This window comes from Mastomys coucha, unplaced genomic scaffold (genome assembly GCF_008632895.1).
Source record: "Mastomys coucha isolate ucsf_1 unplaced genomic scaffold, UCSF_Mcou_1 pScaffold11, whole genome shotgun sequence".
Lineage (NCBI taxonomy): Eukaryota > Metazoa > Chordata > Mammalia > Rodentia > Muridae > Mastomys > Mastomys coucha.
In genome coordinates, this window is record NW_022196893.1 from 4,291,688 (window position 1) to 4,314,753 (window position 23,066).

Here is a 23,066-nt window from a genome sequence, read left to right on the forward strand (position 1 = left end):
TCAGAAATCCACCTGCCTCTGCCTCCCAAGTGCTGGGATTAAAGACGTGCACCACCACCACCCGGCTTGTTTTTTCAATTTTTAAAATGTATTTTGTGTGTGTGCCACGTGTGGGGACATTTTAGTGCCATTCATGCCGTGTGTGGAACTCAGAGGACTAGTGGGAACTGGTTGTCTCCTTCCACCGTATGGGTTCTGGTGCTGGGACTCAGGTCCTTGGGCCCTGGAGCAAATGCCTTTCCCTGCTGAGCCATCCTCCTATCCCACGTTTTAATGAGACACTTAGCTCAGCTGACCTAAAGCCACAATGCTACCGAGAATGACCTTGAACTCTGGCTCTCCTATCACCTCCATGAGATCTGTGCCACCATACCCAGCTGATCCCCTCCCTTTTACTAAATATTGACTTGTGGTTGTCCCTTTTTTGCTGGTCATGATCCCATCTCTTTTGGGACAGTGCAATCCTCCCTGTCTGCAGCCTTCCTCTCTATAGTCCTCCCACTCCCCATTCCCAAGGCACCAGCGATTGCCCATTGCCTGCCATACTGTACCAGCTTTTCTTTGTTTCGCAGTGCTGGGATGGAACTCCGGGCCTTAAGCAAGCCCTCTAGCACCCAGCTGCACCAGAGCATTCCAGTTTGGGCTTAAAAGAATCTGGACTGTCTGTCCAGGTTTTACTATTCCAGGAAACCATGTGTCCAGTGGAGATGTGTTCCTGCATTCTGACTATCAAGGCCTTGCCCATTCCTCTGCTTATCTTTCCAGATTGGCACGGACTGGGTATAATATGAGTGACGTCCCTGGGGGCCTGAATAATATAACGCCGACACAGGTGTTTGTGCAATATGGTGAAGTTGAGAACTTCTCGGTGTCTGTCCCTCCCCCCCTTACTCTTGTTTCGGACACGCATGAGCACTCCTGGGGCTTCCCCTGACTGAACCCTTGACCCACATGCTCATTTGTTTGCTGCACTCAGCTGGGAGAGGAAAATGCAGGTGGAGTGGCTTGCTTCCAGCAGCTCTGGGCAGAGCTGGCATTTGAAGTCAGATCTGTCCATCAGAACCCAGATCTAAACTGTGGGGCGTCGGACCAACCGGACAAGTTGCTTCTGAATGTCCAGCCTCTGGGGCACATGTAAGGTCTGGGAGGTTCTGGGGAGGATCATTTCCTGACCTGAGTCTTAAAGGACAGGCTTCCTCTGCCAAAGCCTGTGTGTGCAGGGGAGAAGCAGAGATAATCCACAGAAGCCCACCTAGAAAGGGAGTCGTGAATGAGGGTGGACACATACAGTAACTTTTTTTTTCTTTTTGCATTTAGCTGGGTTCACATGTATGTGGCTGTGTGTGTGTGTGTGTGTATGTGTGCATGCATGTGCGTGCACACATATAGAGGTCAGAGGTTGATGCTAGGTATTTTCGCTGATCACTTTGCTGAGGCAGGGTTTCCCACTGAACCTAATCTGGCTAGCCAGTTTGTCTTAGGGACCCTCTGTCTACGCCTCTTGAGTGCTGGGATTACAGCTCGGACATCTTTTATGTGAGTGCTGGGGATCTGAACTCCTGATTTCCTATTTGCACCTCAAGGACATTACCCTCTGAGCCATCTCTCCAGCCGTGCACACCGTGACCTCCTATTTTCCTTCTCTTAGATTGCCCAGAAACGAGCAGTGAAGAGCGCCTCTTCCCTTGTCCCCGAAGTTCTGTCTGTTTTTGTACCCCCTTTCACCACAAAAGAGGATGGCCAGGTGCCGGGGGCCAGCTGCACTCTCAGCAAAGGCAGGAGGCGTTCCTTCCGGAAGAAGCGAGAGAAGCCCAGGATGGAGCCCTGGAAGAGCCACCCTGGAGACTCAAAGGGGCCCGATTTTGAGGATGTCACCATCCCAGGAGGTGTGGACCTCCTTGCCCTGCCTCAGCTGTGCTTCCCAGGTACACTGTCTGTGGGAGCAGCCTGTGGTAGCCTTGGGCTGGCTCCTCACTGAGTATTCTGCTCCAGAGGTGTCTACACTTGGGAACAACAGGACCTTGGCTTTGTCTGGGGCTGGTCAATGGGATTGAATTTCTCTCTTTCTGTCTCTCTCTGTGTCTCTGTCTCTCTCTCTTTCTCTCTGTCTCTGTCGCTCTCTGTGTCTCTCTGTCTCTGTCTGTCTGTCTGTCTCTCTGTCTCTGTCTCTCTGTGTCTCTGTCTCTGTCTTTCTCTCTCTGTCTCTGTCTTTCTCTCTCTCTCTGTCTCTCTCTCTCTTTCATTGCTGTTTTTTGAGGCAGGATCTGTCCAAACTGATTGAAACACTGAATCTTCCTGCTTTAGCATCCCAATTCTGGGACTGCAGACACACTCAGAGCACCTAGAAGTCCGTCTTTTTGTCTGGGGAAGTTACAACTAGAGAGGCCCAGAGGGTACCTGCACCACCCTCTCTGTCCCCTGCTTCCTGTTTATTAAAACAAGAGGAACAGGTTGCTCCATCTCTGAGCTCTATAGTGACAGATAAGAGAGTGCTTGTGTGTCGGGGCTTCACATCTCTGCTGGTCTTCAGAAACATTAAATGGCTGGTGTGGCACACTCAGCCCAAGTGCTGGCTCAGGTTCTGTCTCTGGTTCCTCTTTGAGCCTTCTGCCCTTTCCTGGTTGCTGGAGTTGTAACAGAGGAACAGGCACCGCCGGTTAGTCTGCTGTGCCCAGAAGCATGGGGTGCATGGTGCTGCACCGCAAGTGTCTACTGGGGGTACTGTGGAGAAGCTGCGGCTTGGGGAAGTTTGAGAACAGGGAGCTGGCTAGATCAGAGCTCCAGGTGGTTGGTTAGTAGGGGAAGTGTGTTCTCCACATAGGCTCCTGGGTTACATAGGTCTTCGATGCATACAACAGTCACCCGAACTGGCTTCCCACTTCTTTCTGATCTCTCTACAGGAGGTATGTGTGTGGCTTCAGAACCCAAAGAAGATTACATCCATTTCCTGGTGCTCACGGATGTCTGTGGGAATCGAACCTATGGTGTGGTCGCCCAGTACTATCGACCCCTGCATGTAAGTGGATTCTCTTGTCATTTATTGTGGTATGATAATACACCTGTCACTTTTTTTTTTAAGATTTATTTATTACTATATGTAAATACACTGTAGCTGACTCCAGACACACCAGGAAAGGGTGTCAGATCTTATTACGGATGGTTGTGAGCCACCATGTGGTTGCTGGGATTTGAACTCAGGACCTTCGGAAGAGCAGTCAGTGCTCTTACCCACAGAGCCATCTTACCAGCTCACGCCTGTCACTTTTTCAGCCATTGTATCTTGTGTGTTTCACAGACATTGCGTTTCCAGTGCGTGCATCCTCCAGAACATTTTCCTCTCCAGCTCAAACTCACCCAGCTCCCGCTGCCACCTCCATTCCCCCCAGGCCCAGCAACTATTCAGCTGCTTTCCGCCTCTGGATTTGCCCTCTGCTCACTCCAGGTTGTGGATCTGCCTGGTGCTGGTCCTATTGGAATGTCACCAAAAGCTGTGTCATGTGTGCTTTGTGTTCTAGTAGTATATCCCCGTTCATCCCAGGGCTGGAGGTCTCCAGGGTGACTAACTGATCCTTGCTCCCGAAAACCCAGTGCTGCATAGTGTGACCCTACACGGATTGGAAGGCCAGAGCTGATGGAGACCTTTCCTTATATGCTGTTTCTGTCTGAGATGCCAGCTGTTCTCAGTCTGGGCCTGTACTGTCAGCACAGGAGGTGACATGTCTTTGTTGCTCTTTGTCCAGGATGAATATTGTTTCTACAATGGCAAGAGCCACTGGGAGCCCAGCATGAGCTCAGCTAGGCGCTTTGTGCCTTTTGCTGTATGTGTGGTGTCCCGTTTCCCATACTATAACTCTCTCAAGGACTGCCTCTCCTGGTAAGTTGGGGCTAGTGTTGTTATTAAGAGCTAGGTCAAGTGGGCCATGGTCAGGTAGGGCCCAGGAGCACTGTGGGAAGCTCTGGTTTTTGTCAGTACAACATGGAATTAGAATGGAGGGAGGAGGGCAGCACTGAGGGCTCCGGTTTTATTATTATTTTTTAAAAAGAACATAGCTGGGGTCAGGTGATGGTGGTGGTGCATGCCTTTAACCACAGGACTAGGAGGGCAGAGATAGGAGGCTCTCCATGGGTTCGAGGCAAGCCTGTTCACAGAGCAAGATCCAGGATAGCCAAGGCCACACAGAGAAACCCTGTCTTGACCCTACTGCCACCAACACCATCCAAAAAAAAGAGAGAGCATAGCTAGGCATGTGGTATACGCCTTTAATCATAGCACTTGGGAGGCTGAGGCAGGAGGATTGCCTTGAGTTTGAGGCTAACTTGACCTATGTAGTAGATTCTAGGCCAACCTAGGCTAGAGTGGGACTCTGTCTCAAAAACAATGACAATAAGATAAATAAATAAATAAAGATAAGAAGAGATGTATTTGAAGAAAGCTTTGGGCTTCATGACCCAAGAGAATCAACCGTTTGCTGGATGATTTAGTGACATTCACAAATCTGTGAAATCTGGCATTGACAGCCTCTTCTGCTGCTAATGAATGGGAATTCTGAGGACACAGGGTATTTCTGAAAGACCAGTAAGGCATTAGCTGCGGCTCAATGGATGCCTATAATCAGAGGCTGTGATTGAGGATTGAGAAGTGGGATGGGGTCCTCCCTGGGCATTAGCTGGGAACCTAATTCATTTCATTAGGGAAACTGTGGTTCAAGAGTTAGGGTGTAGTTCCGCTGGTAGATTGTTTGCCCAGCGTGCACAAAGCCGTGAGTTTCATCTTCATAAACCTGGCCTGGAGAGTGTGCCTGCCGTCCGCCACTGCAGAGACAGAGGCAGGAAAATCAAATGTAATTCTTAGCTACAACAGGGAGTTTGAGACTACCCTGGGCCACATTTAAGAAAGTCATGGTCCTGGAATTGGCACTTCTGGTTTGATTAAAGGCAGAGGTGTCAGGCAGCAGCAGGTCTAAGACAGAAGAGCAAACCTTAGAGTCACTGAGTTGCTAACAGGCACTTGGTGTCTTTTAAGATACACTTAATCTTTACACTTAGGTCACACAGTGAGACAAGTGCCTGTTGGCTGGAGCAGGAATCTCAGCGTGAGTTCCCAGCATTTGTGTTTGAATTCCAGCACGTTAGTGTTTCACTTTTCAAACAGAGCTGCCTCTTAGACGTAGTTCATTCTCGAGTCTGCGGTAGACAGTGTCTTTGTAGAACAGGAAGCTTGATTGATCTTAGGGAGTGAGATGAGGAGATGCATGGTTATGGAAAGGTCTGGCAGCTCAGGGAGTGATGGAGGGGCCCAGGACTGGTCCCTCTTCACCTCCTTAGAAGTAAACAGCCCTGCCGCCTCCCGGGCCCTCCTTCATCCTTTGCTGTTGGAAGCTCATGGCTGAGGACTGGTGGTCCTTCGGAAGATAGCAGGAAGGTGTGCTGGGCCGGTTCTCTGTGCCAATTAAGCAGCTGACTAATCACATGGTGGCAAACCTAGGTGCCAGGTCAAACATGTGATATCAAAATGTCCACTGTCATGTGTTCTGGCTTCTCTCCTTCTGGGGTCACAGCTGCACTCTCAGAAGTGGAAACAACCAGAGAGGAGCAAATGACAGAACTGAGGAATGTAGTGCATGCACAACTGCCATCCCAGCCTTCCCCAGGGAGTGGGGCAAGGATCAGGAGTTCAAGTCATCCTTAACTAACTGGCAAGTTTGAAGCCAGCATGGGCTCTAGGTGGCCCTGCCTCAGTCAACCAACCAAAGTGGCATGTCCAAATAGGCTTTGGATATACATCAGAAACAATACATTTGTATTGGGGACAGTAGATTACAGGCAGTTTTATTTTAAAAAAATGTTACCTTGATGCTATTATGTTTTTACAATACATATGAATATGGAATACTGGCTTTTTTTTTTTTAAGATTTACTTATTTTATGTATGTGAGTACACTGTCTTCATACCAGAAAAGAGCATCAGATCCCATTACAGATGGTTTTGAGCCACCATGTGTTTGCTGGGAATTGAACTCAGGACCTCTGGAAGAGCAGTCAGTGCTCTTAACCTCTGAACCATCTCTCTAGCTCCAAATACTGTTTTTTTCCTATGTCCTAACACAGTCCTGTGAGGAGTTCTATTTGGTATTCATATCAAATGGGAAGTGCTTGACTGTGGTTGCGATGGGGGGTGTCTTTCTTGGGGACTGCCTGACAAGCTGGGGCCCCATTGGTACTCTCGTAGCCCATGAATAGCACATCTCCACTCAGCCGTGACCACTAGGCTCTTTATCGTTCTGTAGGCAGGGTTACTTTCTCTCCTGGTCAGAGCTCCCTCCTTAGGGCCAAATTGTCACTGCCCCACTCCCCTGGGGTACTAACTGCACTTTCGCATGCACTAATGAAGGTCAAGGTTATTGAGGTGCAAGGTTATGGAGGTTCTATGGAGGTTCTCCACTTGTATCCCCTGCAACTACTTCCAAGATTTTCTGTCCTTCAGTTAGCTCTCCTGGGACAGGCCTCTGCCCCAAGGCTGCCACTTACCTGTTCTATTTGTTATTTCTTGATTGACTCAGTGTTGTTTTGTTTTGTTTTTTACATGACCCCTCTGTGTAGCCTAGGCTGGATCCTCCTGCCTCAGCCTGACTGTTGGGGTCATAGTTACATATGCCATACCTGGCCACCCCGGACATTTTCAAATTTTACTTTAGAAATATGGTTGCACTTTGGGACTTTCTTCAGGCACTTCATGTTTCTCACGGAAGCGTAACATGCATTCTGTTATATATACACATTTAAGCCATTCCCCCCCGCCCCAACCCCTGCGTGATTAGCCTGGCTAAACAAAGGGTGGCAATTGGAGTGTGGTTGTACTTTGTGACATTATTGTTTGTTTGGTTTTTTTGAATTTCAGTTTACTGACTCATCTGAAGCTCTGTAAAGATTTTGAAGTTGACAATCACATAAAGGATTTCGCTGCACGACTGTCCTTAATCCCTAGTCCGCCGGCTGGGCCACTCCACTTGGTAAATGAGACCTGGCACTGGGCTGGGCTTTTCTGCAGTGTGTTGAAGGCAGTAGAATCTAAACGTTTGAAACTGTTTCAGGATTCAGCCATGATTAATCTGCTCTCCAGATGCTGGTCCCCTGGGGCCCTCACTGCATGACTTCACACGCTCACCTCTACAGGGAGACATTAGATATTTGCACTAGGGTTTTGCTGAGTGGTGTGACTGGCAGAGCTGGCCATGTGTGATGGGTCCGTTTAGTATTAACTCATGAGATCCCATTTCTTGATGTTCAGAAACTATATAGCCCAACGTTTAGTCTCAGGAAGTCCTTTTAATTTACCTAAGTTTGAAGCTCTCTCTTCATGTATGTGTCTTGGATGTTGGGTACCAGGCTTACCTTACTGCTATGTTTAACAGCACACAGGTTTTTTTCCCCACCTGGGTTCCAGCCTAGAAATGTTACTAGCTCTTCCAGGCTCCCAGAGGGACAGTGCTGGAGACCTTCTTATCCTGCTGGGAGCTGGGAAGACAGTAAGAATGTGTGAGGCTGGGCGGTGGTGGTGCACACCTTTAATCCCAGCACTTGGGAGGCAGAGGCAGGCAGATTTCTGAGATCGAGGCTAGCATGGTCTACAGAGTGAGTACCAGGACAGCCAGGGCTATACAGAGAAACCCTGTCTCAAAAAAAACAAAACCAAAACAAAACAAAACAAAAAAAAAAAAAAACAAGACAAAAAGAATGTGTGTCAGTGGCTTCTCTCATCTTGGAGGCCAGTTCCTCTGCACCTTTTACGGGGGGGCTGCGATTTAGCTCTCCTATGCACGTTCTATCACTCTTTTCTTGTGTAGCGGTTCTGCTGGGTGCATACACCACCTTACAGGGCTTGGCAAACATTCTGCCATTGAGCTATACCCCTCCAGCCCTCTTTTGACTTTGAGACAGGGACTTCCTAAATTGCCCAATCTAGCCATGAACTCACTATGTAGCCCAGGCTGACCTTGAACTATCACCCCACTGCCTCAGTTTTTCAAATAGCTGTGGTTACAGGTCTGAGCCACAAGGCTCAGCTACTGTATTAAAATACTGTATTTACTGTATTTTATTCCTTTGCTCTGTGGTGCTGAGATAAGGACATGCTAGGCCAGTGTTCAACCATGAGCCCCTCAGCCTGCCTGCCTCATTTGAAATGGGTCCTGATCCTGGAGACACCCTAGCCTTAGCAATCACAGAGCCCCCGTGTTGTGTGTTGTTAGGATGCATGTGGTGGCCCTGTACCAAGAGGCTATTGTTTTCTTGTTTTCCACTTTTTCTTTTTCTTTTTTCTTTTCTTTCCTTTTTTTTAAAAAAGATTTATTTATTTATTATATGTAAGTACACTGTAGCTGTCTTCAGATGCACCAGAAGAGGGCATCAGATCTCATTATGGGTGGTCGTGAGCCACCATGTGGTTGCTGGGATTTGAACTCATGACCTTCTGAAGAGCAGTCGATGCTCTTCCCCACTAAGCCATCTCACCAGCCCCTTCTTTCCTTTTTTTTTGCTTTTGTTTTTGTTTTTGTTTTTTGAGACAGGGTTTCTCTGTATAGCCCTGGCTATCCTGGAACTCACTCTGTAGACCAGGCTGGCCTCGAACTCAGAAATCCGCCTGCCTCTGCCTCCCAAGTGCTGGGATTAAAGGCATGTGCCACCACTGCCTAGCTTGTTTTCAAGATACAGTTGACACAGGGACATGCATGACTGTTGGGAAGTCCGAGTAGTGTGTGTCCCCAACTCCTTTGACTTTGTGTCAACAGCGCTGCTCCCATCTGATCTGATGCCCATCGTGGTCCTGATGTCTGCTTTGCCTGCGCCCAGATCTTTCTATTCTCTCTGGGTAGGGGAAGGCACACGGCCATGGGTGGAAGTATAGCCGCACATCCTTGTCTTGCTACAGGGACCAAAACTTCTTGATTTCTTCTGTGACCACTTTGGGTCTCCGAGCACACTTAGGCATGCTGTGAATGTGGAGCTGAAGTTAAAGTGTTATTTCAAAATAGTAAGAGTAATAGTTCTTCCATATAGTGTTCTGAGTTACAAGTTTGAAAAGACCTGTGGGTATTCAATGAGAAATGCTTAGGATATGTGCTTTCAGTAACTAATATGGACACATGCTACCCGAGATTCCTTCCAACATGCTCAGTTTAGCTCGTGCAGCTGGGACAAATGTCTGGGTTAAGTCTAAGCTTTGTCCTTCAGTGACCAGCATGCTAACTATTTCATAGGCTAAGAAAGTTAGATGAAGGAACATAAGGAGTTCAAGGTCATTCTTTGCTAGATTGGGAGCTCAGGGCTAGCCTGGGCTACATGAGACCCTATCTAAAAGACAAGAAAGGATGTCATTTAGGGGCTGGGGATGTGAGTCCATACAGAGCACTTGCCTGGCCTGTGCTGGGCTTGGGTTCAGGTCCCAGCATAAGTCACTGGGGACTGCCTTTCTGCATGACTGTCCTGTCCTAGGCTGGCCTCCCTTGGTGCTTTCCTTTCTATGCAGTGAGTATGTGTGGAGTGTGCTCAGGTGTGCGTGTGTGCACTTGTGAGCTCATGCCTATGAAGGTCAGGGGGCAGCCTCAGGTGTCATTTCTTAGGGGCTTACAACTTTTTTTTTAGGAGTCTATTCCTAAGATGTGGGGTTTCTGATTAGGCCACACTGGTTGGCAGACGAGCTCCGGGGATCCCAGTGATCCCACTGTCTCCGCCTTCCCAGTGCCGGGATGATGATGGTGGTGATGGGGGTGGTGACTTTCTTTTTTCTTTAAAGTGTGTAGAGTTATATTTTTTTAATGTGTAGAGTACTTTGCCCACATGTATTTAGGTTCACTATGTATGTGCATGGTGCCCTTGGAGGATAGAAGAGGCCATTGGATCTCCTGGAACTGGAATCACAGGTGGCTATGAGCCACCATGTAGGTTCTTGGAACCAAACCCAGGGCCTCTGTAAGGGCAACAAATGCTTTTAGCCGCTACTGGCCATTGCCGCCACCTTCTTCTTCTTCTTCTACTTCTTCTACTTCTTCTTCTTCTTCTTCTTCTTCTTCTTCTTCTTCTTCTTCTTCTTCTTCTTCTTCTTCTTCTTCCTCTTCCTCTCCTTTTCCTCCTCCTCCTCCTCCTTCTCTTCCTCTTCTTCTTCCTCCTCTTCTTCCTCTTCCTCCTCCTTCTCTTCTTCTTCCTTCTCTTCCTCTTCCTCCTCTTCTTCCTCCTCCTCCTCCTTCTCTTCTTCTTCCTTCTCTTCCTCTTCCTCCTCTTCTTCCTCTTCCTCCTCCTTCTCTTCTTCCTCTTCCTCCTCTTCTTCCTCCTCTTCCTTCTTTAGATAGGGTTTCACTGTGTAGCATAGGCTGCCCTGAAACTCACAGAGGTCTGCCAGCCTCTTCCCCCAAGGGCTGGGATCATGTGCCACTGGGGTTATAACCATGTGCCATCACAGCTGGGTTTGTGTCTGGGCGCTAAGGATCTAACTCAGCACTTTATGTTTGCACGGCAAGTGCTCTACCAACTGAGCCGTTTCCTAACCCTCATGACAGTTTCTAATGCTGACGTTATCTGTGCCCATATGGTGAATGTGGGGTATGTTGACCCCTGTTGTAGACAGCTCTCTGAGTTAACAGTAGCTCTTGGTCCTCGCAGATATTTAACATGAAGCCGCTACAAGTCGTGTTTCCCTCTCGAGCGGACCCCGAGAGCCCCATCATCGACTTAGACCTTCACCTGCCTCTGCTGTGCTTCCGGCCTGAGAAAGTGTTGCAGGTGTGTGGGCACCAGGAGCAGTGGTTGTTAGACAGGATTGAACTGGGTTTTATAGTGGGGTGGGGCGCTTGCCTCAACCTCTGGCTGTGAACCCCAGCACTGCCAAAAAAGGAAGCGCAGAACCAAGAACTCAGAAATCTGTGTACTCAAAGTACTCGTGCCCTGTGCTTAGCAGCACGGGTGTCTGTAAGCAGCTCTGACTTTGGTTTTGTAAAAAAAATGCAGGAGGAGGCTGAGAGCAGCCTTTGGTTTGGGGGAGGGGCCTCCCACGCCCAGCCCAAAATGGCCCGGAAGCAACCGGAAGCAACCGGAAGCAAACAGTGCTCTTGCTCCCCTAGACCCTGACCTGTATCTTGACGGAACAGCGTATCGTGTTCTTCTCCTCAGACTGGGCCCTGCTGACGCTCATGGCCCAGTGCTTCGTGGCCTACCTCCACCCCCTGCAGTGGCAACACACCTTTGTGCCCATCTTGTCGGGGCAGATGCTGGACTTCGTCATGGCCCCCACATCTTTCCTCATGGGCTGTCATCTCGATCACTTCGAAGAAGTCAGAAAGGTCAGGGAGGGAACTTTGATGGGGAGGAATAAACCCATGTGACTTCGTTGTGTGGCAGGCGGGAAGCTGCATTTGAAAGCTCTCCAGTAAGTGCTTGCAGTTCGGGAGTGCACCACTGTTCTGTCTGTAGGCTCCCATGCTCTGGGCACCACACTACACTCATGTGTATACATGCATAGACGACAGGGAGTGTACCATGTCTCCTGTCCCTGTGCCATTATGAACGTGCACACACTGTGCGGCGTTATTTATTCTCTTGCCTTTCTCTCCCTGCTTTGGGACGTGGCAATGCCGGTTACTCTTCCTGATCCTGATGCTCCTGTGGGTGCTCCTGGTGCTCCTGTGGGTGCTCCTGGTGCTCCTGTGGGTGCTCCTGGTGCTCCTGTGGGTGCTCCTGAACCTGGCAGCTCAGTGCTGGCCAGTGTTCATTTATTTCCAGTTCCCAATAGCATCTGATATCTTTTTATGTGCACACTGACAGTTCCATAGGACAGGGACACTGGCATTCAATTGGCTTCATTTTGTTCCTTTTTTAAAATTTTGAGTGTGTGTGTATGTGTGTGTGAGAGTGTGTGTGTGTGTGAGTGAGAGTGTGTGTGTGTGTGTGTGTGTGTGTGTGTAAGGGGGTGGAGGCATACACACCTGGCATGGATGTAGAGGTCAGAGGACAATGCTTGGAAGTCAGTTCTCACTTTCCACATCAAGACAGGATCTTTCTTGGTCCTGCCTCTATGCTGTGAACACCAGGCTCACTGCACAATGAGCTTCTGAGTGATTCTCCTGTCTCCACCGCCCATCTCACCGTAGAAGTGCTGGAATTATAGATGTGTGTTACCACATCTTGTTTTTTTAGAAAGACTTATTATTTTAAAGTGTGTGTGTGGGGGGGCGGGTGGGAAGGAGATAGGGAATGGGAGGGGAGCTCTATGTGTAGCTTAGGCTGTCTCAGAACTCACTGTTGAAGCCCAGGTTGGCTTTGAACTTGTGAGTCCCCTGACATATTCACCATGTCCTGCATTTGACTTTGTGTTCTGGGCACTCTATGTATGGACAAAATCAGGGAAGGGGGCACACTGGACACCCAGTGCTCTTGGGCCTCCTGGCTCTTCTCTCAGCCTCTTTCAGATTCTTTGTCTTCCTCACCATTTCCTAGAAACTTAGAGGAAATCCCGCCTCCCAAGCTGTCCTGTCTCTCCTCTGTGGGTGGATGGGTGGGCAGGCTTGTGTATTCTTGCCAAAGCCAGTGACTCACTGTGGAAAATAACTTATGAAGAGGCCGTGTAGACCTCCCTGGGGGGGTTGGAAATGGAGAACTTCACCCCGAGTGCCTTGTGGACCAGAAAAATGGGCAGCACTCTTGATGTTTAAAACTGTCTCTTTTTTATGTCACTCATGAAAAGCCGTCTTGTTTGGACTCTTCAGGCAGGAAGCTTTTTTTTTTTCCCCAGACATATTTACTTAGCAATTCCGGTCAGGAATCTTGCAGGAAACTAGCGATTTATTTGTTCTGGAAGATTCCAAGAGCAGTATTTTGGGTTTGTTTGATGTTAACGATTCTCATGGGTAGGGTTAGCCAAAAGGAGCGTAGGAGGCCCTGCAGCAGTGCAATCAGGCCACCTCTTGCACACACCTAGTGTTGGCCCGGAGGACAGCACTGTGTGCTTAGCCTGAGGACTCATGTTTGGCCCAGTCAGACTTGGGCCCAGAACAAGTTGTGTTTGCATGTGTTACATATGCTGCCCAAGGGTGGGAGGGGGACATCAAGAGAGGGACATAAGTGCTACTGTTAGGGCCGTTAAGGAATGGGGGGAAGGACCCCACACTCAGGGCTCGGGAATGATGACCCCCAAACACCACCAAGACACGTACTTGATGCAATCAGCAAGAGGTTCTTTTATTCAGTGCTGGGCGAGACTCATATCCCACGCAGGGGTAGAGGAGTCTGGCCCCAAGCAAAAATTTAAACAGGTTTTTATACCCACACAGTTGCTAGGGAAAAGGGGGAAACTAAGGTAGGGGAAAGTACGGGGTAGTCTCTGATTGGTGCTGGCTAGTGCTAGGGTTCAGAAGCAGGTTAGCCACCTGGAAATTGTTTGTTACCTCATCTTTCTTTTTTCCTGCCAGGCCGCTCTGGTCTCTAAGCTCTGGGAGCTGGTTTCCCATTCTTCTATGTCCTGGGAGCTGGTCTCCCATTCTTCTATGTTCTTGGAGCTAGTCTCCCATTCTTCTAAGTCCTGGGAGCTAGTCTCCCATTAAGTTCAATAACAGCTAAGTTCCCACAGTACAGTTTGAAAATTTTAACCTCTCACTACGTATGCCGGGCCAAAGCAGGAGTGATATCTTATGAGTGTCCCTGTCTTTTCTGCAGGCGTGAGAGTCTTGGAGTCTAGACCTATGCATGCATTCTTAGTTCTTGCTGTCACAGATAAGATTTTATAAGTCCCCCAGTGTGCATATTTTCAGAAATTCCACCGCTGTATTGAGGTCACTTAGCCTTGTGGTCTGGGTCCTGGGAGGCAGAGCTGGCTGGACAGCTGAGTGATACACTGGGCGGTGAGTGTGAGTAGTATACTTGAGGAATGCCGGAATGCTCCTTCAAGGCGCCTTGAAGCACTTCATGTAGTATTTGTCCCAGGGATGATGGAATCTTGACAACCTGCTTGGCATCTAAACTCAGAGAAGGGCTTGTGGTCTGCCTACAGCTGAACCACTCAGTTTCCACAAGGAAAAGGATCCTGAGCCCTGGTGCAGTCCAGATGATCCTCCAAGACAGCTGAAAGACAAGGCACACTTCGTGAGCCCACTCACAGGGGCTCCTTAGAGCAGTCAAACATCCTAGGGACCTAAAGTAGAACGGAGGATAGCACAGGCCAAAGGGAGGAAGAGACAGTCCATTAGCCTCGAGTGGGGACAGGGACTCAGAACACGGGCAGGCTCCGAGGTGGGTAGCTGTGAAGGTCCTTGAGTAAACAGAACTGATACTGTAGTAAAGCATACATTGTGTTCATTTTCCTGCAATTCAGAGAAGAGACAGGCACTTTGAATCAGAGTCACCCATCGCCAGAACTCTCAGCACCCTGCACTTCCTGCAGAGGATGCACAGAGCAGGATGACCTAACCCTGGCACTGTCTCAGGGACTGCATGTACATTTGCAGGGTTTTAAAGGCCTGTGCCGAGTTAGAGTCTTATCTCTGCCTTCCAGGAAGCTGATGGCTTGGTCCTGATTGACATTGACCACGGGAGTGTCTCCTGCTCCAAATCTTCTGATGACAACATAGACATTCCTGATGTCCCCCTTCTGCTGGCACAGACCTTCATTCAGAGGTAATGTGTGTTTGAGCATGCCTGGGTTTCAAGTCTGTGTTTGCTACTTCCCTAATTTCTCATTGGGATGTATATTTATTTTATTTTATTTTATTTTATTTCATTTTTGGTTTTTTGAGACAGGGTTTCTCTGTATAGCCCTGGCTGTCCTGGAACTCACTCTGTAGACCAGGCTGGCCTTGAACTCAGAAATCTACCTGCCTCTGCCTCCCAACTGCTGGGATTCAAGGCATGTGCCACCACTGCCCGGCCTTTTTTTTTTTTTTTTTTTAAAAAAAAAAAAAAGACAAGGTCTTTCTATGTGGTTCTAGCTGTCCTGGAACTCTCTGTGTAGACCAGGCTGGCCTTGAACTCAGATCCACCTGTATCTGCCTCCTGACTGCTGGGATTAAAGGCATAGCCCACCATGGCCTGGCTATGGCCAGGATTCTATGGATTCTTGTTTTTTCTTTTTCTTAGTACTAGAGGTCACACCAGGACTTTGTGTGTGTGTGTGTGTGTGTGTGTAATTCTCTCCTGCTGAGCTATGGCCCTGCCCTTATTTGTTTTTTAGGCAGGGTCTCACTATGTAGTCAAGGCTGGCCTCAAACTCCAGATCTTCCTATCTCTCCCTGAGTACTGAGGTATAGATATGCTCTCTGGTCCCCTTTGGTCCTCCTGTTGGGGGCCTGGAATGCTGAGCTGGGCAGCCAGGGCATTGTGTTTGAGCATGTGTGCTGGGCTTTCCTGAGCTCTCATGTTGGCCTTGTGGATAGTCCCTTTTCCTGGATGGTGTCTGCTAATTATTGGTAAAGTATTCCTCGTCTAAAAATTCAAGCACTTACTTTAAAATACTTCAAAATCTGTCACGTTTTGAATGCTGACTCTGTGCCAGAAGGAGAAAATGCTTCACCCGATCTCATGTGACAAATCACATTAAAAATACAGGTTTATGAACCAGGCAGTGGTGGCACACCTTTAATCCCAGCACTCAGAAGGGAGAGGGTGTAATCCTAGCACTCAGGAGGCAGAGGTTGTTGGATCTCTGAGTTCAAGGCCAGCCTGGTCTACAGAGTGAGTTCTAGGACAGCCAGGGCTACACAGAGAAACTCTTTGTCTAGAAAACAAAACAAAAGAAGACAAAACAAAATAAAACAAAAAACAACACTGTGGTAAAGTGCCTTCATCCGTGTCTTCTCATAAATGAACTTGGTGTTTAGGTTTGGGCCCAGCCCCGAGATGTATAGTATATGCTGAGTGCATACATATTTGTAGGTATAGAGCATATGCATATATGTATAGGTATATGCAGGTATTCAGACTTTCACACCTAAAACACCTCTGCTCTCAAAGCTGGGTTCTGGCTGTGGTGGGGCTAGAACCCAGGGCCTCAGCACATGCTAAGCCAGCATGCTAGCACTGAGCCACACTCTGCCAAATAAAAGTATTTTGGGAAAGGGACACTCAACCTGCATATAGAAGTCCAGGATTTGGTTTTTTTTTAATTGTTGTTTTTTGTTTTTTTTTTCCCATTTCTTCTACCATTAGAAGGTTTTTATACCTTTAAAAAAGTTCATTTTAGGTATATGAGTGTTTTGCCTGTGTGAACATCTGTGTATCACATGTGGGCCTTGTGCTTGAGGCTGAGAGAAGAGAGCGTTGGATCCCTGAAACTGTAGTACAGACTGTTGTAAGCCACTGTGTGGATGCTGGAGATGGAAACTGGGCCCTCTGGAAGAGCAGCAAGCCCTCTTAACTATTCAGCCATCTCTCCAGGACCCATCATTAGAAGTTTGAAAGACCCCAAAGTCAGACTGGAGAGATGGAGAGTCAGTTGAGAGCACTGGCTGCTCTTCCAGAGGACCCAGGATCAATCCCCAGCATCCACGTGGCAGCTCACAACTGTCCGTAACTGTGTCAGGGGATCCGACACCCCCTCACAGGCATACATGCGGGCAAGACACCACTGCACATAAAATAAAAAGAAATAAATTAAAAATTAATGTTTGTCGGGCAGTAGTGATGCATGCCCTTAATCCCGGCACTCGGGAGGCAGACTTAGGTAGATCTCTGAGTTTAAGGCCCTCCTAGTCTTAGTCAAGGCTACACAGAGAAACCCTCTCTCAGAAAAACCAAATGATAGCAATAATAATCATGATGATGATAATAATAATAGGGCTGGTAAGATGGAGTGCTTAAGAGCACTGACTCCTCTTCTGGAGGTCATGAGTTCAAATCCCAGCAACCACATAGTGGCTCACAACCGCCCGGAATGAGAAACAAATAAAAAACCTTTGGGCTGGAGCGTGCGGGACCTCAGCAAGAAGGAGGGTGCCATAGTGAGTGGGAGAAGGGAAGGGAAAATAGTAATAATAATAATAACAACAACAACAATAACAATAATAACAATAATAATAACAATGTTTAAAAGAAAGACTCCAAAGATATGGTAGGGGAACATGGGGAGTTTGCCCTTCAGCACTGTGGGAGCTACAGTAATGGCTCTCCACCTGTAGCTGCCTGGGGGCTTGGGGCAGGCTCCTGAGTAGATTTTTACATTCCTCTTGATAAGCATGGCAGAGTCATTCCATGCTGATCTGGCTGTTTGCTTTGGCAGAAGAATTGAGCATTGTTGGCATGCTTGTTCTTCAGAATCCAAGAATGGGTGTGGGATTGGGTACCTGCCATGGCCGGCCCCCCCCCCCCAGAATGAGCCTGTGGGTGGAGTGTCTTGCAGGGGTTCAGTCCAGGAACACTGTTTTATAAACCTGACAGATCCATATACTTCTAAGCCTGATCTAGGCCATTGTGGGGCCTCCTTAACTGTCCTAGAAGACAGAGCACACCTACACACACATTTGGCCAGAGGGACACAGGGCAGTCAGTTTTTCCTCCCAGATTCCCCAGAGGGCCTGGGCCACAATGCTCTTCCTTTTCTTTTGACAAGAAGCTTTCGTCACTGTAGGTCAGAGATAAGAGCCCCTTTCTTGGTAGTATTGGCTCAGAGTGTGTGTGTGTGTGTGTGTGTGTGTGTGTGTGTGTATGTGAAGGACAAGGTTCTACAGGGAACAACTTCTTATTCCCAACTGTGCCCAAATAGAAGACCACCACACTACAGCACCGCTATGTTTCATACAGGGTACTGTCCCTCCTGTACCCTGCTCTGTGTTCTGCCTGGTGAATGTCAGTTTGGTGTTAATGTGCCATTGCCATAACCCTGTCAGACAGGGAAGGACCCGTGAGGCCTCACTGGTCAGGTCAGCAGGGCTGGGACACCCACCCGGGGCAGCCACCCCAACCCACACCTGTTCTTTATGGTCCATGTGGTTTTGAACCATGCTGGCCCTGCAAGCTCACTGTGTCATGGCAGGGCTGTGGGCACCAAGAGCCCGTCCTCCGCCTTACCCTCAAGGGCTGTGTCGTGTACCTTGCTTCTCACAGAGCAGGGCCAGACTTTCTCATAGGAGCACTCTCCTCAGATAGTCTGCCTTTTCTTCCTTCCTTTCTTTTTTTAAAGATTTATTTATTTTATGTATGTGAGTACACTGTTGTCTTCAGACACAGCAGGGAAGGGCATCAGATCTCATTACAGATGGCTGTGAGCCACCATGTGGTTTCTGGGAATTGAACTCAGGACCTCTGAAAGAGCAGTCAGTGCTCTTAACCATTCAGCCATCTCTCCAGTCTGCCTCACCACATGGGGTCTCTGCTGGTCTTTTTAAAGCCCTGCTCTGTGGCTGACTTCTCTGTTTTCTGCTTCCCCCTACTCTGACATAAGATGCATACAGTAGGGCCTCTGCCTGGTCCCTACTCAGAACTGTGCCTGGCCCATAGTGGGTGGACACAAAGAATATTTGTGGAGCAAACGTGTGTTGCTCCTGCCTGTTTTAAATGGTAGGCTTGTTTGCTGATGCCCAGAGCCTCCTTGGGCATATTTCGTGTCCTTGAAATGCTGAGGACTGAGCCCATATCACCAAGCTTTTCTCAAATCACACGCTTGCATGTTGATGGGCAGGCCAGGCCTTAGGCCTGGGTGGTAGCTTTTGGTGAGTTCCTCTGTGCTTGAGGACCTGCAGATGAGCCAATGGTCACTCTATGCTAGACCAAGAATGGTGGTACTCAGGACACAGAGTGGCTTCTGATCCTACCTGGGCAAAGGATGCTGCTGGGTAGCTGTTGGGAACTGTGGTCGACACAGGAAATTGTTTGTGTCCTGGAAGGAGGCCTGCTTGGGTCTGAAGCAAGGCCTTCGTGTGGTGACATTTGGAATTGGGAATAAATTTTTGTAGCCCTGAGCACTTAATGCCTTCCCTCAGTGATGACCAGCATCAGAGCATCTTGAACTATCTACCTGGCCTCTGCCCACATCACACCAGGTACTCAGCTTAGTCTGCTTTCCCCCAGAGTCCAGAGCCTCCAGCTGCACCCAGACTTACACCTTGCCCACCTAAGCGCCAGCACAGACTTGAACGAGGGCCGCGCCCGCCGCCGAGCCTGGCAGCAGACTCTCAACTGCAAGATTCAGCATATCACTCTACAGCTGCTCGTTGGCATTTTCAGGTATTTTAAAGAGCACAGATCTAGGAGTGGTCACTGAGTTCATTCCCCAACCTTTCTTCATGACTAGCCCAGCAGGGTCTACTCCGACCCTGCCCAGCATCCTCCCAGCCTTCATCATCTGTCTCTCTTATCATTGGATACTCGAATGGCTATTTCCAAGGCTGCTTCCTGGGAGATGATGCCTGTGTGCTCTGCCTGCAGGCTCAGGGTCAGCCCAGGGAGGGTGTGTTCTAGAAGTTGTAAAGAGATACCCGGGGCATATCTACAGGACTCAGAAACCAGTGGCATCTGAGGGGCTCGGGGCTGATGACTGGGCGGTCTTTGCTGCTGGGAAGCTCTCTGACATTGCCCACTTTGTGGTACGTGCCTGTGCTGCTTATGCCTCGGGGCATCCGCTAAGTCGTCACGTCCAGTTTGTGTGTTGACTGTGACGCACTACAGGAACTGAGTTGTTACGTTCAGCTTCAACACGCATCACTAACATGCATCACGTATTACAGCTTGGGGCCTTTTCTTTCTTCCAGCTCTTAATTCTGTAGCACCCTGCTCTCCTCTTACTGCTTGCTCCTGCATCCACAGAGAAGGAGGCTCTGATGCAGGTGCTGGTCGGTTCTGAAGGGTTGTCCGCTCAGGGGAGGGGGTTGGCAGAGATCCACGGCTCTCCCAGTACTCCGATTATTTCCAAACTGAAACTTAAACAGCCTCGTCTTTTTGATGTCTTCCCTTACAGAAAGCAAATTGATTAGGAAGAAAATGAGGTGGTGTGTCAGAGACGGATTGTATTGTATTTGTTTGTTTGTTTGTTTTTCTCAAAGTATGGTCCTGGGTCTGTTTCTTTTTTATTCATGGGAGACAATTTTTTTCTTTTTCGAGGCAGGGTTTCTCTATGTAGCCCTGGCTGTCCTAGAACTCACTCTGTAGACCAAGCTGGGCTCGAACTCAGAAATCCACTTGCCTCTGCCTCCCAAGTGCTGGGATTAAAGGCGTGCGCCACCACCATCCAACTGAGACAATTTTTTAAAAGATTTATTTATTTACTTAATGTAGATGAGCACACTGTTGCTGTCTTCACACACACCAGATGAGTATTATCAGATCCCATTACAGATGGTTATGAGCCACCATATGGTTGCTGGGAATTGAACTCATGACCTCTGGAAGGTCTCTTATGCTCTTAACTGCTGAGCCATCTCTCCAGCCCCAGGGAGACAAAATGTTTTTAATAACTGAAGCGGTTGAGTGTCTTTTTTTTTTTTTTTTTAAAGCAAAACAACAACAAAATGGTATATAACCAAGTATCCTGGTGCAAGCCTGTGATCCTAGAATTTTGGGAAGGAGGTAGAGATAGGGAGATCCATAGTGCAAGGCTGTCTGTCCTCCAAGTTTGAGGTCAGCTTGAGCTGCATGAGACTATTCACCCTGCCCTAAACAAAACAGCAGGAAGAAAAGAAGATTCCAGGCTGTAAGACTCTGTCTCTGGATGAATGTGTCTTCACTCACAGTAGAAGGAAGATACCAGGCGTATCCACCTGGCCATACCCGCAGGCCGTCGAGTATTTATAGCATGTCACTGTAGCTTGGGGAGATGGTAAACTGAGGTCCCACGAGCTTGTAAGACAGGTTATGGAGTGGAGAGGCTTGGCGGAATAAACTTGTGGCTTGCAGTGTGGGCAGCAGTTTCATGCCCTGTACCTCCAAACTGACCTCTGAGCCCACTGGCTTTTGTAGCGCAATAGCTGATTAAGTCTTTTTTCTTTTTCTTTCTCTCCTTCTTTCTCTCCTTCTTTCTTTCTTTCTTTCTTTCTTTCTTTCTTTCTTTCTTTCTCTCTTTCTTTCTCTCTCTCTCTCTCTCTCTTTCTTTTTTCTTTCTTTCTTTTTTTTTTTTGGTTTTTCGAGACAGGGTTTCTCTGTGTAGCCCTGGCTGTCCTGGAACTCACTCTGTAGACCAGGCTGGACTCAAACTCAGAAATCTGCCTGCCTCTGCCTCCCAAGTGCTGGGATTAATGGTGTGCGCCACCAGTGCCCGGCGATTGTTAAGTCTTAATTGGCATAAAGAGCTGAGGTCCAGGGAGGCGTGGCTCTGTCTCCCAGTTTCTTCCTAGTTAGAGAAGTGATGAGCACCACACAGTCCATACTGATGCTATCATCCTGGGATGCAGTAAGCTCTGAGGAGTGTGTTTCTCAGCACTCTGAGGAGCGTGTTTCTCAGCACCGTTCTGCTGTTACCCAGCATGACGCTGGGCATCATGATGGTTGAGCGCATGGCCCACCTTCTCTTTGCTACTTTGCTAGGGAAGTGAAGAATCACTTGAATTATGAGCACCGCGTCTTCAACAGTGAGGAATTTCTCAAGACGAGAGCAGCAGGGGACCAGCAGTTTTATAAGCAGGTGAGAGGGGTGGGGCTGGAGGCTCCGCCCACTTACTCCTCCATGTTGAGACCGTTCTCAATGGCCTTTCCTAATCTAGTCATGTCTTATTATATTGGCCTTTGGCCTTTTCAGAAGTTTTTTTTTTTTTTTTTTTTGGTCTGGTCCCATTGCCACCTTGTTTCTAAATTAGCTTTGTAGTATAGTACATTAAGAGACAGTAAGCATGTGTTGCGGGAATATTAAAAAATGAAACCAACAGGCGGTGGTGGCGCACGCCTTTAGTCTCAGCACTTGGGAGGCAGAGGCAGGCGGATTTCTGAGTTCGAGGCCAGCCTGGGCTACAGAGTTCCAGGACAGCCAGGGCTACACAGAGAAACCCTGTTTCGAAAAACCAAAAAAAAAAGGAAAAAAAAAAGATTTTGGGTTGGTGAGATGGCTCATCGGGTAAGAGCACCGACTGCTCTTCTGAAGGTCCTGAGTTCAAATCCCAGCAACCACATGGTGGCTCACAACCATCTGTAATGGGATCTGATGCCCTCTTCTGGTGTGTCTGAAGACAGCTACAGTGTACTTACTATCTCTGGGCCCGAGTGAGCAGAGGTCCTAAAAAAAGCCAATTCCCAACAAACAGAAGAAGGTTCACAACTCTGTACACACACAGCTACAGTGTGTACTCATATACATAAAATAAATAAATAAATCTTAAAAGAAAAAAATACAGAACATTAAAAAAAAAAAAAAAGAATCCACCCCACGAATTCCATTTCCCACCAGGCCACATTTTTGTGCTGATATTGACCGGCATCACCACATCCTGGCAGGCTCTTATTATTCTCTCCCAGCTATTAAAAACATCTCGCTCACATGCAACTCTTTATACACCCCCACAATCATTCATCTAATTAGCGCCTAAGATCCGGTAAGTAAAGCAAGACTCTTAAGGCCTTAATATCCAATCAGATTTATATAAAAATAAAATCACAATTTACAAGATGCCAATACAATAATTTCAGAACCAAATAATAAAGACAATATTCTAACCCAATTAGTCTATTTTGTAAGAACCTTTGCTTGGTTGTATAACCTCGTGGGGTCTGGCTCGTCCGTCTCCATGATGACGACCTCTCCTCCTCCTGCTCCTCTGACCCTTCTCTTCCTCCAACTCTCGCTCCACCTCTCTATTCCTGTCCAGTCACAGGCCTGTCACTGCCCTAATGTGATTGGACAGAGAAAATGTTACAGTAAGCATGTGGTTTGATGGACTGTGGCACATGTGCATACCTGGGTGACCATGTCCCCAGTCAGGGCATCAGTCCCCTCTCCCTGTCACTGTCTTCAGCCTAGACAGCCTTTGCTCTGTGTGAGGAGAGCTTGGCCCTGGGAAAGCTCCTTGCTATTGCCCTGCTAGCCTGAGAGCACCGGTCCTTTTCTTTCTCTCACAGCCTGACCTTAGTTGTGTCTTGGCAGCTTCCTGACATTAGCCTAGGTTTGTGGGGGG

At 48.2% G+C, this 23,066-nt stretch overlaps 1 protein-coding gene across 5 annotated transcripts in view; it reads left to right on the forward strand.

Moving 5' to 3' along the window:
- The window catches only part of Dennd3 (DENN domain containing 3), a 61,656-nt gene that overhangs the window by 7,726 nt on the left and 30,864 nt on the right, over positions 1-23,066 (forward strand). For all 5 annotated transcript variants that reach the window (XR_004111885.1, XR_004111886.1, XM_031345737.1 and 2 more), the window contains exons 2-10: positions 1,649-1,925; positions 2,901-3,016; positions 3,741-3,874; positions 6,899-7,010; positions 10,657-10,776; positions 11,115-11,333; positions 14,537-14,658; positions 19,042-19,197; positions 21,490-21,586. Coding sequence is in view for 3 of the 5 variants with exons in the window: in XM_031345737.1 (XP_031201597.1) it covers positions 1,649-1,925; positions 2,901-3,016; positions 3,741-3,874; positions 6,899-7,010; positions 10,657-10,776; positions 11,115-11,333; positions 14,537-14,658; positions 19,042-19,197; positions 21,490-21,586 (1,353 nt within the window). In the remaining 2 variants the exon portion in view is untranslated. The remainder of the gene's footprint in view (positions 1-1,648; positions 1,926-2,900; positions 3,017-3,740; positions 3,875-6,898; positions 7,011-10,656; positions 10,777-11,114; positions 11,334-14,536; positions 14,659-19,041; positions 19,198-21,489; positions 21,587-23,066) is intronic.